The following is a 16,209-nucleotide window of genomic DNA, read 5'->3' as shown; positions in this document are numbered from 1 at the left end:
TCTGTGAACCAAACGGTCACTGGTTTGTCTCCTAGTCAGGGCACAGGCCTGGGTTGCGGGCCTGGTCCCCAGTAGTGGGTGTGTGAGAGGCAACCACACATTGATGTTTCTCTTCCTCTCTTACTCCTTCCCATCCCCTCTGTGTAAAAATAAATAAATAAAATCTTTAAAAAGAAAGAAAGAAAGAAAGGAGCTCCTTACCCTTCGTGATAGCATGGATGGAACCGGAGGGCATTATGCTAAGTGAAATAAGCCAGATGGTGAAAGGCAAATACCACATGATCTCACGTATAAGTGGAACCTAATCAACAAAACAAACAAGCAAGCAAAATACAACCAGAGACATTGAAATAAAGAACAAACTGATAGTAACCAGGGAGTAGGGGGGGATAGGGATATTGGGGAGATAATAGGGGAAGGGTTATCAAGGAACATGTATGAAGGACACATGGACAAAGCCAAAGGGGGTAAGTGTGAGGGTGGGAGGTGGGGATGTGGGGGGGGCGTGGTGAGGTGAAAATGAAGACAACTGTACTTGAACAATAAAAAATAAAAATACAAAAAATATAAAAAAGGAGAATTTCTTAGTTTTAGGTTTTCCTTTACATCTGTGTGCCACCTCACAATATTGAAAGGATTTTATGTACATCCACCCTTAGTGAAAAGCCAGGATTCTGAAAAGCCAGGATTTATTATCTTGGTTTTACACATGGAAAAATAGAGGTTCAGAAAGGTGAAATGATTTGCTCAAGGGCTCATTATGAGTGTAAAGCAGGTTTGGGATTCGAACTGATGTCATTTGATTCATAGTGCTTGGTAGAGTGTGATTAAGTTACACTGCTCTACATCCAGGTACTATTGCTATCCCAAACAAACAAAAATAATTTCCAAAATGAATAATGAACTGAATTGAAAATATGCACATTTTCAATAAAGTGAATTTCTAACCTAATTTTCCTTTAGACTATAATCACTGCTATCAAGGGAATGTCTTCATTGTTGTATTCCCCTATTTACTTAGGAATTCATATTAAATTTTGGGATACTTTTTGAAATTTTGGTTTAAAACATATAGTATTTGCAAAGTTTTCACCTTTGTCTTACTGTTTCTGACTATATTGGGTTTCTACCTTGCTGTATTTTTAAAACTATTTTTTTCTCTTTTTTTAGAGCGAGAGGAACATGAATGTTTAGTTACCTTTCACATGCCTCCCACTGCGGACCTGGCCCACAACCCAGGCATGTGCCCTGACTGAGAATCGAACCAGCAACCCTATTTTTAAAAGATTTTAAAAAGATTTTATTTATTTATGAGAGGGAAAGGGATGGTGAAAGAGAGGAAGAGAAACATCAATTAGTTGCCTCTTGCACAGTCCCCAAATGGGGGCGTGGCTCACAGCCCAGGCAAGTGCCCTAAGTGGGGATCAAATCAGTGACCTTTCAATTTGTAGGTGGGCGCTCAATCCACTGAGCCACACCAGCTGGGGCTCTCTCTTGCTGTATTTTTAAAAAATATTTATTTAGTTATTTTTAGAGACAAGTGGAGGGAGGGAGAAAGAGAAGGACAGAAACATCAATGTACGGTTGCCTCTTGCATGCCCCGAACTGGGTACCTGGCCCATAACCCAGGTATGCACCCTGACTGGGAATCGAACCAGCAACCCTTTGGTTCACAGGCCAGCACTCAATCCACTGAGCCACACCAGCCAGGGCTCTTGCTGTATTTTTAAGGCTTTTCATCCACAGATGGCATGGAGAAGGAGAGAGATACTTTCAATGCAAACTATGTGCTGTATACTAACATGGAAATATATCACATAGACACATGTGTTCCTCATGTGCATGACATTTTGTCCATTCCATATAAAACTGCTGTTTTTCCTGTAACACCAGCACCTCCTCCAGGTCGCCAAGCTCCAGCCGAAGGAGAAGGAGGGTAAGTAAAGAGGTCTGTATTGGTATACACCATGGCTGGTACAAAGCAGACTGCCCCGAAATCGACCGGTGGTAAAGCACTAAGGAAGCAACTGGCTGCCAAAGCCGCTCACAAGAGTGCACCCTCTACTGGAGCGGTGAGGAAACCTCATTGTTACAGGCCTGGTACTGTGGCACTTCATGAAATTAGACGCTATCAGAAGTTCATCGCAGACTTCCTTTCTGGCGTCTGGTGCGAGAAATTGGTCAGGACTTCAAAATAGATCTGCACTTCCAGAGTGCAGCTATTGATGCTTTGCAGGAGGTAAGTGAAACCTATCTGGTTGGCCTTTTTGGCGACACCGACCTGTGTGCTATCCATGCCAAACGTGTAACGATTACGCCAAAAGACATCCAGCTAGCACGCCGTATACGCGGAGAATATGTAGAAGAATCCACTACAATGGGAAATATTTCATTCTTTAAAAGAAAAATTCTCTTATTCCTGTTAGTGGTAGTTGTGAACGTTAGGTATTTTTTTTCCATGGGGTCAAAAAGGTACCTAAGTATATGATTGCAAGTGGCAAATAGGGGACAGAAATCAGGTATTGGCAGTTTTTCCATTTTCATTTGTGTGTGAATTTTTAAAATATAAATCGGGGACATAAAGCATTAATGCAAGTCAAGGTGCTTCAGTGAACAAGTTTCAAGCAGTTCAACTTTATAACAATATAAATAAACCTGTTAAATTTTTCTGGACAATGCCAGCACTTGGATTTTTTTAAAACAAGTAAATTTCTTATTGATGGCAACTAAATGGTGCTTGTAGCATTTTTATCATACAGTAGATTCCATCCATTCCCTACACTTTTCTGAGCTGTCCTACATGCAAGTGTGTTATTATTGTTGTCTGTCTTCTGTGCTGTTCCTGTAAGTTTGCTATTAAAATACATCAAACTAAAAACTAAAAAATAAAAAGAATAAAGTTGCTGTTTTTCTCTCAATCTTACAAAGGAAACAAAACCACAAGCCACATTCAATTTTATCTCCACATTTCTCCAACAAATTTGCAATTAAATCTTTTTAAACCCTTTACCAATATTCATTAATAGAGAACAACAGCAATATGCAAAGGTACAGTTAAAATGTCAGTATGTCAATTAATGTGATTTTATTAGTTACTATAAGCATATTAACATGTATTTCTTTATCCTTCTACTATATTTTGCTCACAAAAACTTCTAGAAAATTTACTATAAAGCAGCTTTCAAATAAATTGTTACATTTAAGTATTCACAAGCTTCAAGTTTTCTTCTATAAATATCTATGCAACAATTCCTCAGTTTAGTTGAAAACTATAAATTAAAACTACAATGAGATTCCAATAAACACCAGTAAAGAGTAAAGGAGGTCAAATATATGGTGATGGAAGAAGATCTGACTTTGGGTGGTGGACACACAATGCAATATACAGATGGTGTATTATACAATTGTACACTTGAAACCTAAACAATTTTATTAACCAATGTCACTCCAATAAATTTAATTTTTAAAAAAGCTAAACATTCGATGCGTTGGTGAGGATTTTGAGTAAATAGGTTTTTCATAACTGCTGATGGAAGGATAAATTAGTATAATAACCGTGGAAAATTGTATGACAATAGTTACTAAAACTAGACATACCAAGTTCCACTCCTAGGTATACAAACTGACGCAGATCCTGGGCCACAGGATCTGGTGTTGTGGCAGCAATATACAAATACACACGGACTACAGAAATCCTGTGGAGGAAAAGGGACAGCATGGCCACTCTCTCAAGAGGAGAACACCCCGACCCTTGCCTTGACAGGCTTTTATTGTTTTTCTAGGCCCCTTACATCAAAGATGGTCCTCGTTTACTAAGCACAGGTTTGTTTTGGGCGGTTATATTTTACAGACAACAAAGGAGAGGATGTTGCTGAATACATCAAAGGAGGATATTTGCAATGTAAAAGGAGAAATGGTCGAAACCGGCTATGCTCCATACCTGGAAGGTCTAACCCAGATTTTAGGAAGATAAAGATATTCAGTAAACATTTGCTGCCTCAGGGTGAGGGAGTTTAGCAAGAGCAAGTCTCATAGCAGTCTAGGTACAATGCAGGCCTGATTTCCCACTGGAGAACCTACCCATGAACGTGGATCCTACCCGCCAACCTCGCTCCCCACTGGCTTTTCCGAGTGGGGGCTGAGCCACATTTCCCATGCGTGGAACAGTTCCCCACAACAAACCTCAGAAATAAATACATGTTCTCACCAAAAAAGTATATTTGAATGTTCATAACAGAGTAATTAATACTTGTCAAAACTGAAACAACATATATGCTCATAAATAGAATATAAAAATAATTATGGGCAAAAGCATGGCTGAAGCTTACAAACAAAATATTGAGTAAAATAAGTCAAACAAACAAAAAATACATACTATAAAGTTTAAAAACAAGAAAAGCTAATCTATGGTTTTAATATATTCACACAAAAACTTGTACACAAATGTTCATAGCCACATAATTCATAATAACCAAGAAGTGGAAACAACCCAGATGTGCATCATCTGATGAATGAATAAACCAATGTGATACATTCATTCAATGGAAATTATTCAGCCATAAAATAAATGAAGTACTGATACATGCTACAGCATAGACGAACATTGAAAACATTTTATTAAGAAAAAGAGCCATACACATAATTTCATTTATATGAAATGTGAAGAATAGACAAACCCATAGATACAGAAAGTAAATGGGTGGTTTCCAGGGAATAAAAGGAATGGGGGATGGCTGATCAATGTGTATGGGTTTCTGTTTAGGATGATGAAAATTGTCTGGAATTAGTCGTGATGGTTCCACAACATTGTGCATATACTGGAAACCACTGAATTGTCCACTTTAAAATGGTTAAAATAGTAAATTTTATATTATGTGAATTTTATCTCAATAATAATAAAAAATAATGAAAACCAAACCAAAACCCCTAATCTATGGTTTTAGAAGGAAAGATAATACTTACTTTGGGTTCAGGATAGTAGCAACTAGAAGAGGACATGAGGGAGCTTTCAGGTGCTGGTAGCATTCTCTTTCTTGATCTGGTCAGGTTCACTTTGAGAAAATTCATGGAGATATGTCCTTATCTTCTGTTTGTAATATATGTTATGTTTCATTTTTTAAAAATTATAAAATACTAAGTTTTCCAAGTAAATTGTTGCAATATATAGTAGATTTAAAAATAAATCAAGGAACGATTTAAATACATACAATATAGCTTCAAAACTGATCTAAATGCTTATTGAATTGAATAATCCATTGATGGTACAAAGGAAAATCAAATAAAAAATAAATTAGCAACTTCAATGGCGTGGATGAAATACAGCTTCTTTAAAAACACTTCAAAGAACATTTGGAGTAGAAATAATTAAAAGCACTAACTACTAAGATTGTGTCTTATGTGTAAAATAATCAACAGCATCTAATTTGACCATATATTGGCAATTCATAGGCAGGGCCTAAATTTGGAGAACTTTTCACTTCTTACTTCTGAAAGTCAGATGGTATTAGATGACCAATGTTGCAATAACATCTGTTTGAAGCTTTCATATTGGTAATTGTAACGGGAACATTCTGGGCATATTTCAGAATTGCCCTGTGTGTTTACCCAGATGTTCTTGACCAAAAACACTTAGGAGAAGTCCAAACACTTGGCTATAGAGCAAACTTAACCTCTTTTCTTGTTTAAATTTTACATTCTATGTTTTGGGGAAGAATCTTCAATAATTTTTGCAGAGCCAGGTAACATTTTATCTTTGAGGAATTTTTTTTTCTCCAAAAGAATCTAAGGTGAAGGACAACCAGAATCAATTTGCAAACAGGGTCTCTGCAGTGAGTTTTTACAATATTCAGTATATTTGGTATGTAGATTTGGCAGTGAAATGGGGACTATCTATCCAAAGTGTATTATCAAAATTAAATATAATACAAATCTGTCAAAATTTTAAAGTCTCCTCTGAAGACTTAATGCTAAACATGGATTATAATATGCTATGAAATATGAGATTAATCAGCAAGATTGATAAATACAAAATCTGGTTTAGTATCAGAAATGAATCTCTTTTCTTGAGATGAATTTGTCCTTCACTGATTTCCGTAAGCCCTCTCTGTTATCTAGTAAAGTAGTACAACTAGCCTAGGTATCTCTATTTTCAAGGTAGCCAAATTTCTAAACATGTAATTGCAAACACTTATTTTAACAATGCTCCCAAGTCCTATTTATTTCTAAGTACATAACAGACAGTGGCATTTCCAAGAGAGAAACTGAGTCCTCAAATAAAAAAAGAAGAGAAATAAGTTTTACTTAATCAATGACAATTTAAAATGTGAGGCAAAAATAATAAACATATCATATCTCTTTTTTCCTTTAATATGTCATGGCATCTTATACAGTTCTTATTGATATTATTGATAATTAACAATAATTAGCTTTAAGAAGTGCAGGAACATAACTGTGATTTAAGGGGAAAAATGTTGCATTTCCTTGGAGACACTGAGTGCTAAGTTTAGCAATAACTAACTAATGCCAACATGAATTGGGAGGAAAAAAAGGGCTCACTCTGACCAGCAGCAAATATTCTAAAATTGGAACTAGCCTGGAATGAACTGTTGCTCTGTTCACTGAGTCATTGCCTGTGGATTTTCCATTTCAGCTCTCTGTTTTGGCTGATTTCCCCACAAAGACATGTGACCAGCTTCCTTCTTCCACATCCAGTGTAATGTAGTCTCATACCGCAGTTATATCCCTCCATTGTATGTGTAAACAGGAAAGGGAAATAGATCCCGATAAAGATTGATTTCTTGGCCTTATTCCGAAGTGAGAATGTCTGAGGGTTGAAATGTCTTTGTTTCTGCTACCATTTGTAACTGTTTTGCATCTTGGAGATTTAGCGTTGCTTGTCACTGAGTTTTATTTCCCATGATGGACTTTGTTCCCCTTTCCAAATGGGTTCAGTTACTTCAGTTTTATTCTCAGTCTTAACTGCTTGCTTGCTTATTACCCTGACCCTCACCACGATTGGTGAATTCTCAGGATTCCCCATGCTAAATTCCAGTTCTCTGCCCTAAATATCACATGAAATTTATATACTCTTCTTTTCAACTAGTGTAGCTACATGAAATAATTACTTTTTAATTAAGGTCCTTGTTTTTTGTTTCAGAAAATTAAATGTTTTGTGTTTAATTTGAGGAGGGGAATTTTATGTAGCTTAATTCCATTTATTTAAACACTATAGTTTCCTCATTTGATTGCTTGCCTCTCACATGCCCCCAACTGGGGACCTGGCCCACAACCCAGGCATGTGCCCTGACTGGGAACCGGACCAGTGACTCTACAGTTCACAGGCCGGTGCTCAATCCACTGAGCCACACCAGCCAGGGCACTAGTTTCCTCATTTGAAAATAACATTTGATTTACATGATTTCCAAAAGATCACTATCAGATATAACAGTTATTATATCTGGGATTCCCATCTAGAATAGATAAAAATAAACAGAATTTAAAATTTATTTCTCAAAGGAAATAATTATTTAAGCTACCACTAAAAACTTTATATTTTAATAGGATAGTTTACTCTAATTGCTGTATCCTAAATTAAATTTTAGATTATTAGAACGTTTTGAAATAGCTTTTGACAATCTATGCATTGGATTTTCTTTATCACAATTTTTAGTCCATACCCTGAGAATTATAACTGCTCTTCTAATTAAAACTATATTGTTCCAATGTAACTGTTTAGAACTTGATTATATATTATTTTTCATTGCTTGATTTTGGTTTCTGTAAATCATAATGTGTGAGCACAAGGACAAAACTTGTCAAATATGTGCTCAAAAATGTTTGTCATAGACACAAACAACAGTATGGTGGTTACCAGGAGGGAAGGGGTGGGAAGGTAGTAAAGGGTAAAGAGGGCCAAATATACGGTGTCAGAAGATGATTTGACTGTGGGTGGTGGGCACACAATGCGATATACAGATCATGTATCATAGAAAGGTACACTTGAAACCTATGTAACCTCAATAACCAAATGTCACCCCAATACATTTAATTAAAATTGTTTAAAAAAATGAAAAAAATGTTTGAGTGAATTGATGAAATTTACTTTTGTGTTATACGTCATGGTGCCTCACGCAGAGTAGGACTCAATAATCACCAGCTGCTTCATAAGTTGGTAACAATAAGAGATATTCCTAAGGGATTCACACCTTATTAGTGCTCTTAAGAATTATCTGCTTTAATAGAGGTGGAGGAGGGAGGTGGGACTGGCTGGGGTGGGGTGGAGGGAAGGGGAGAAAATGGAGACAATTGTAACTGAATAAAAATAAATAAATAAATAATTATCTGCTTTAAGATTTTGAATTATTTTCTGTGGCTATGTGACAGAGTATGTGTTTTTCAGGTCCATAAATATCAGCAGAAAAACAGAATGAGATGAAATGTTCTGTTGACAATGCAGGACAGCAAATTCACCATCAAACAAAATGTAATTGCTAGGTAGTTATTTATGTTACTTATTCTCTCTTCCCCTTTTTCTTTGGACTCCATTCCTTCTGAGTTATCACCATTAGTGTTAAGAGTAACAATGGAAACGAGGAAATATGTTAGGAGAAAACATAAACATAAAATAATATGTATGTAGATAATGGAGGATATGGTTCCTGTGCCTGAGTTCTCATTCCATGTTAATTAGTGATGGGGATTATGAGCAAGAAGCTCCAAGGATCACATGGAAGTTAGTTTTGGACAATCCTAGTCCTGTATCTTCCAATCTAAGAAAAATAAAGGTAAAACTCAATCTAACAAAGTTAACATTGAGGAACTATTGAAATTCATGACTAAATATCATCTCCTAACTTATAGCAAAATGATTTATCATATTATTATATACTACATAAAATATCCAATGACTATCCATAGTAGGGAAGAGAGTAGTAGTAAGAAAGAAGTGTCAGGCAGAGGTGACAGCTCATTTTGATGCAGAGTACTTTACAAGGGTACTGTATGAGTTGAAGAAGTCTGTAAATATTCAAAGGCAAATAAGAGTGCAAATATCAAATGTGATTCTGAGAACATATGAGGGAGCCAAGGGAGATAAAATGGTCTCTGCTAATAGCGTGTATTTAGGGATAACAAAGATTTACCATTTCCCAGTGAATTAAAAATGCCCAAAACTAGTCTTTTTCCTGTATACATTTCTGAAAGATTCAATACCTAAACTTGTTTATGTTAAGAAATGTAATTTACAATCTCTTAGAAATCCTTTTTGATCTTTCTCTGATGGATATCCCAAATATTCAGTGAGTTCCCCAGTTATATTTGTTCTCTCAATTTGGAAACATCTCCAATATCTCTCCCTTCCTGACACAACTCGAGTCCTAGCTTTTATTGTGGAACCCTGAAATTATTACAATAGACTTCTAAATGATTTTCCCATTTCCCCTAATTAAATCCACATTGTACATGTCTACTATATTAAACTTTGTATACAGGGTGGGGCAAAAGTAGATTTACAGTTGTGAGTACGGGAGTTTATTCTTGTACTGCTATTTACTAATTATTGTATTATTTTCAATACAAACAACTGTAAACCTAGTTTTGCCTTACCCTGCTTAGTCACTGTTTGACTTCCTTTCTTAGATATCTTCACTGGCACTTAACCATGTCCACAATAAAGTCCTGTCCACTGTGACTGGTTTTCACAGCTCTCCTGAGTCTGTTTCCACACTGAAAGTCTAACCCTAACACCCAGCACTTACCAAACATGAGCTCTGTATTTGAGGTCAATTTTATTCCAAATTCTTGTGATTTTCTCCTTGGCTGGAATTCTTCTACTCTCTTCTGTATATAACTGCATGTAACCATCCAGTAAAGCATAGCTACTGCCCCTCCTTTTCCTCCATCCCGTTAGTTTGGTCTCTGAAAACGTTTGCTGCCATTATTTAGCTGTGAAATGTTTACTGTATGAATTCCTATTGTCCTCTTTAAAATGAGGATTTGGCTCACATTTTACTCCTCCAATCTATAGCCCTACTACTACACATTATATTTTGCATGTAGTAAATTAACTTCAAATATACAGTAAGGTCCCTTGCTTAAAAATTGTTATCAAAAGCCCATCAATTGAGATTTGACAAATATGAAAAATTCATTTGTAATAAGTGATTTGCTTTTTATATGTAGCTGTGTTCTGTCAAAGTGGTTAGACAATCCGTTCTCTAAATCCCGAACATACATTTAAAAAAAAAACCTGCTAAGCAAACTTTTTGTTTAAAAGCAATGTATACATAAATTTTATCTCAGCCTTATATTTCAATTATCCTATAGTTCAAGTGAGCTGTATCTAAATTAGGTTTCATTACTAAATCATCAAGTGGATCTGTTTGATACCAATAATTACTAAGGGATTATGCATATTCCCAAACAGGGAATTAATCAATGTTCTATCTGGAATCAAGGAACAGTCATAAATATCCTGTTATACCAAAACTTTCTCTTATTTTTCCTGAATGGGAATAGGAAGCATTTAATCCACAGAGAAAAATGATCTTCACATTCCATCAAGTTTTACATCTACTAGTCAAGGCTATCAATTATGTAATATTATAATGAGGTAATGGTAAAAATGTCAAGATTAACATATTTTAACTCATGATGAACATGTCCAACAGAGTCCCTTGGACCCAAGCCTTCCTCCAAAAGCATGTTTTCCATTGGCAACATCTTAATAACACAAGGACTGACGAGGCACAATGGGCAAATGAGATAATGAACATTAAACCATGTCCCATTATTTTTTTAAAGGGAAAATTTATGCCAACACTAAGAGAAATGTAACAATTTGTAGTCACACTTCTGATTGTAATTTCATGCCATTTTTATCATCATGCTGGGAAAATGATATTGAAAGAGAGATCTTTTGAACAATTGTAATGAAAGAAACCATGTGAACCCACAAACAATTACAAGATTATCTTCAAGAAAAGTAAAATTTGTCCTTTGGCAATTCCACAGACTATACCAAAAGTGTATTTTATGATAGTGTTTAATGGGAGGAAATAAGAATGAGGGGTTAAAGAAACAAAGTGAAAGGATTTTCAAATATTTTCTGGCGATCTATTTTAACAGACGCCGATGACCTGCATGTTCAACTTAGGCCTCTGTATTCCCATTTGTAGAAAAAGGAGGATATATTTAAGAGAACTTAATGACCACACATTTCCAAAATGAACTTAAAAGTCTTTCCAAATGATGAGGGAGAACTTTAAATGTTTAGAAACAACCAAACTCTGATCATTTGTTTGAAATACAAATTTATGTATACTTTTTATTTTTCACAAAATGAGTACAACCAATGTACGAATTAGAAAGACAGTACAGAAGCATTTCAAAGTGGCAAATTGTAAAGTGCACGGCCAAACCGCTACGACACCTGTTATCCGCAAACATCTGCATGCAAACGGTAGTGGGTTAGAATGTTTCAGAGCAACTAATAGTGTTTGTTAGCAGAACTACATGGTAAAAACTTTAGAAAAGTAAAAGTACATATCTCACTAAAATCTTACATAAAATATCTCCATTATTATTGACTCATATATAAACATAATGACATCTAAATCCAGAAAATAATTTCTTAGTGCACAGACTTGCAGTAATTTTTGTGACCAAAAAAAAGGGGGGGGGACAGGGGGAGTGAGGATAAAGGCTGAGAGATGGTGACCATGCAAAAAAACTGTCTAATTAAAATTTTTTAAAAAGAGGTCATGGCAAGGACAGGTGTGCACAGGTTAGAGAACAGGTTGCAGAGGGAGCAGAGCTGGCAGACAGTGACAGACAGAGATTTAGGTGAAACAGAACAAATAGCTGTAAACAAAAATGATCATGAATCTCAGAAGAGAATGGGGAGGAATTTTTGTTACTAAGCAAAATTCTTCAGTAATGTAATGTAAGTTAGGTAGATTGTAATATGAGTTACAGTAAAATCTTGGCCACAACTATCTCACAACATTATGAAAATCAAATATAACATTTGTGAAAGTGCTATACAAAGTATAAAATGCTCTACTCATATAAGACAGACACTATTTACTCAAAATGCAAACAAAACTTATTCCAACTCTGGGGAAGGCACACAATGAGCTCTCCAGAGAGAGGGGAGAAAATCTGACTCTGATCCAATCCCAGATTTTCTTGTAACTGCAGGCTTTATAGTCACTCTATGGGCTGCCTTTGAGGACAGAGCAAAGACACTATAATTTGCTCTAATGGATGGACACGTGGGCAATGTCATACAAGAATTGTGTGGAGAAAAATTTTTCTTAATCTGTGGGAAAAAAGAGATTTCCTTTCCTGCTCCTTAACTTTCATAAACTCGTATTGACTGCACAAGTGTGATACTGAATTATGCCAATTTATGCTATTGAGGAAGGAATGAGAGGGGCAGGAAACATGATAAACATTTACTAGAACATGCCAAAACATGTACCGTTTTCCGTCCAACACTAACTACTGGGATAGAAAAAGAAGTCTAAGATGCACCATGTATATGTACACTGCGCTGAGTATTTTACAGCTAGGGAATGGAGGCTTAGTGACACTAAATAACTTATTTAAGGCCACTTATTCAACACACAAAGTCATTTTTTCCTGGGACTCAGTTCTATCAAAGCCCTGGCACATTCCACAACAACAACACAGTCTTACATCAGAAAAAGAGGCTATAAAGATAAACAGGTAAAAAGAACCAGCCCATATTTTTAGCTTCCTATTTTCAAGCTCTACCATTAAGTTTCAGAAGTGCTTTGGCATTGTGGAAAATTTCCATTATTTTTAAAGTTAAACAGCAGTTCCACCATTTCTGATCATTAACTCTCAAGGCAGCTTTCATTACATTTGAAGCACATGCAATAGTTAATCAATATAAAATGTCCTAAAATTATCAAAAAAGAGCACAGAATCATGAAAATACAGAGCTTAAGGACCTCAGAAACAATCTATTCAAACCACCTCATTTTATAAACAAGGGCATTAAGGCTCAGATAGGTTAAGTGACTTGCTCAGGGTCACACAACTCATCAGTTCCAGACTCCAGATCAGCACGCAACCGCCAAACTTGTAGCCTGGGGCTCTGTTCTTTTTCAAACCTGTATAAAAAAAAAAGAAAAGAAAAGAAAAGAAAAAAAGGGGCAGTTACACATTTAGTCCAGAACATCCTTGCAAATGAATGCGTAATTACTAAAAGCCAGTCACGTGGCGAGGAATGAATGAGTGAGTTCATACCAAAAATGAGCTGCCAGTCACTGTGATCAGATCTGTTTCTTTCTGACAACCATGGTTTCCGGCTGGGTTGGAGAATCCAAACTGGGTTTCTTCCTCCTGGCCAAAGAAGTCAGCGTCAGGATGTACGTTCCACTCTGCTTTGGTCGGCGTCAGTAGTTCCGAGACACTGTTTTCACAAAGGGTGCTTGAAGGAGTCAGAGCATCTGTGTCCACAGTCAGCTTACTGCTGGGGGTCAAAGCCTGGGGCTCCTGACTGGAGTTTTTCATAGCCAGAGAGCCCAGAGATCCCAAGGGCCCCGCACTCACACTGGTGACATCATCCATATCTAAGGGGCTCTGCTGAAAACCGGTGGCTGTCGTTCCAAAAAAGAGAGAGGTATCCAGACTCTGAGGAAGGTCAGTGGTGGCCATCAAGGCCCGCGGGTCCACAGCCTGCCCCAAGGAACCACTGGTGTTGGCGGGGAGGTTCCCAGCCAGAGTGGAGCTCACAGAAGCCACATCGATAGTCAGGATTCCCGAGTTCACCAAGGCCGTGTCCAGCACTGCAGCAGAACCATTGCCAGGCACATCAGAGAAGAGAGACACCAGCTCTGCATCACTGAGGTCACTCTGTCCCTGGCTGGTCAGCTCACTGCTGGGCGTGAGAGAATTTGCAGCTTCGAGCTGAGCTAAGAGATCCTGGCCCAGGTTGTGCCTTTTGGCCATGTGGGTCTTCATGCTGTGCTTGGACGTGAAGAGTTTATTGCAGGTGGACACTGGGCAGCGGCTCTTCCAGGTGTCCACGTCCTGCAAGTGTTTCTTGGAGTGAATGTAGAGACTGCTGCGAGCGGAGAACCTGGCACAGCAGCCTTCCACGGGGCACACAAAGGGCTTCGTGCCCAGGTGGGTTATGCTGTGGCCTTTCAGATGCTCGGCCCTCGTGAAAGATTTCCCACAGCCTTCCACGGGGCACATGAACCTCCGGTCGTCGTCGTGCTTCCTTTTGTGCCGCAACAGTTTGGACATGCTGGTGAAGTTCCAGCCACAGCCGTCGAAGTCACAGAGGAAAGGTCTCTCGCCGGTGTGGCTCCGCAGGTGGATTTTCAGCCGGCAAGCCTTGTCGTACTGTTTGCTGCAGCCAGGAAAGGAGCAGGAAAAGAGCTCCTGTTCCCTGAAGTGGGCGCGGTTATGGGAAAACAGAGCACTCACCGTGATGAAGGTCTTCTTGCAGCCGGAAAAGGCGCACTGGTAGGGCCTCTCGGGCTCGAAGTGGCTGCGCTGGTGGGCGCTGAGCTTGGCCTGCGTGGGGAAGCTGTCTTCGCACACCTCGCACTTGAACGAGTTCTCCTGCTCGTGGCCCTTCATGTGCGCCTTGAGGTTGTACACGGTGGTGAAGCTCTTGCCACAGCCCTCCGCCGGGCAGCCGAACGGCCGCAGTTTGTCGTGCGACTGAAGGTGCCTCTTGAGCTTGTAGGAGGTGGTGAAAGTCCAGCCGCAGCCGCCCAGGGGGCACTTGAAGGGCCTCTGGCCCTGGCTGCTGCTATGCGTCAGCAGGTGCACCTTCAGCTGGTGCTTCTTGGCGAAGGTCTGCCCGCACTGCGCCTCGGGGCACAGGTAGAGCACCACGCCGGGGCCCGGGCCCAGCGGCCCGCGGGGGCTGTCGGCGGCGGCCGGGCCCTCCGCCTCCTCCTCGGGCGCAGGGGCGGGCGCGGGTTCGGCCGGCTCGGCCAGCAGGAGGTCGGGCGGCAGCTCCGGGCAGTCGCCCGGCTGCGCGGCGTGTGGGACCCCCGCTTGCGGGGCGACCAGACCGCCGGGCTGCGGGGCCGGCGCGACCCCGGGCTCCCAGGCTGGCGGCGGGGGCGTGGCCAGGGTCAGGACGCCGTTCTCCAGGCGCAGCAGCAGGTTTTGGTTGTGGATGGTCACGGTGCCCGCGAAGGCCGCGGCGGGGCCCAGGCCTGGGGCGGGGATCGGGGACGGGGCCGGGGCCGGGAGCGCGGACAGGCAGCGGGGCCCTGGCGCGGGGCGGCCCGCGGGGTTCGCGCCGCTCTCGCCCCGCTGGAGCCCGGGGCCGGGTTCGGCCTCTTCCCTCCACACGGGCCCTGCGGCCTGGCCGGCGCCCGGGGTCTCCACGTCGCCACCCACCGGGTCCAGCAGCACCAGGAAGAAGTCTCCGCCGCCGCCGCCGCCGCCGCCGCCGCCGCCGCCGGCCGCCAGATCGGGCCTCGGCGCCAAAGGGCTCGGGCCCGAGCCCGGGCCCCGGGAGGCCGCGCGGGCCTCCTCGCGCCGCCGCCCGGGCCCGCCATCTTGGGGGCCCCGGAGCAGCAGGAGGCGGCGCGCGGGGGCCTGGCCAGCCCGCGGGTCAGGGCCTCCGTGGACTCGGCCGCCGCCCGCGGGGCTGCCAGCGCCGCCGCCCTGTCGCATCCCGCGAGCCGGGAGCAGCCTCGGGATTTCCATCTCCGCGTCTGAGAGGCTCTGCTGGAACCAGAGCCGCGGAGGAGGTGCGACCCCGCCCCCTGCCGCGGGCCCGAACACGTTCCTGAAAGGAAAAAAAAAAAAAATGTGCAATGCGCAGAAACTGGCCCTATCAGATATTAAAACGTGTTTAACGCCACAGTGATTTAAATATTGTGGTACTGGGTCTCTGGAACAGAAAGAAAGCCCAGAGGCAGAGCCTGGTATGCATAAATAAATTCCACACTTAACAGGAGGAGGAAATCCAGCGGATCTTCCCAGGGAATGGGGAAGAGACGGTTCATTCGGTAAATGGTGCTGGAATACCTCCATGGCCATCTGCTAAAGGCAACTGAAATCCGTACCTCGCCGTATACACCAAAGCAAGCACCCCCAGCCCCTCCCAGTGCTAAGCACGGTGCTTAGTACTGCTCCTGTGTGCAAAGTCCTTGGCTGGCTGGCTGGCTGGCTGGATTGATCCATGAGAGACTATGCCTCAGAGAA

General features: G+C 40.9%; 1 protein-coding gene and 1 pseudogene across 1 annotated transcript; one reads left to right on the top strand and one right to left on the bottom strand.

The window, feature by feature from the left end:
- The first annotated feature begins 1,967 nt into the window (after nucleotides 1-1,967).
- On the top strand, nucleotides 1,968-9,735 carry LOC139440632 (histone H3.3A-like; annotated as a pseudogene).
- Nucleotides 9,736-10,480: 745 nt separating this feature from the next.
- Nucleotides 10,481-15,787, bottom strand: LOC112308183 (zinc finger X-linked protein ZXDB). The gene is made up of 2 exons (XM_024564359.4): nucleotides 13,276-15,787; nucleotides 10,481-13,139 (listed from the first exon to the last, which is right to left on the bottom strand). Exons 1-2 carry the CDS (start codon nucleotides 15,706-15,708, stop codon nucleotides 13,134-13,136), a joined length of 2,439 nt encoding a protein of 812 aa, XP_024420127.3. The 5' UTR covers nucleotides 15,709-15,787; the 3' UTR covers nucleotides 10,481-13,133.
- Nucleotides 15,788-16,209: the final 422 nt, after the last annotated feature.

This window comes from Desmodus rotundus, unplaced genomic scaffold (genome assembly GCF_022682495.2).
Source record: "Desmodus rotundus isolate HL8 unplaced genomic scaffold, HLdesRot8A.1 manual_scaffold_307, whole genome shotgun sequence".
Classification (NCBI taxonomy): Eukaryota; Metazoa; Chordata; class Mammalia; order Chiroptera; family Phyllostomidae; genus Desmodus; species Desmodus rotundus.
The sequence above is the reverse complement of the archived record's forward strand: the minus strand, read 5'-3'. Positions and strand labels throughout refer to the sequence as shown.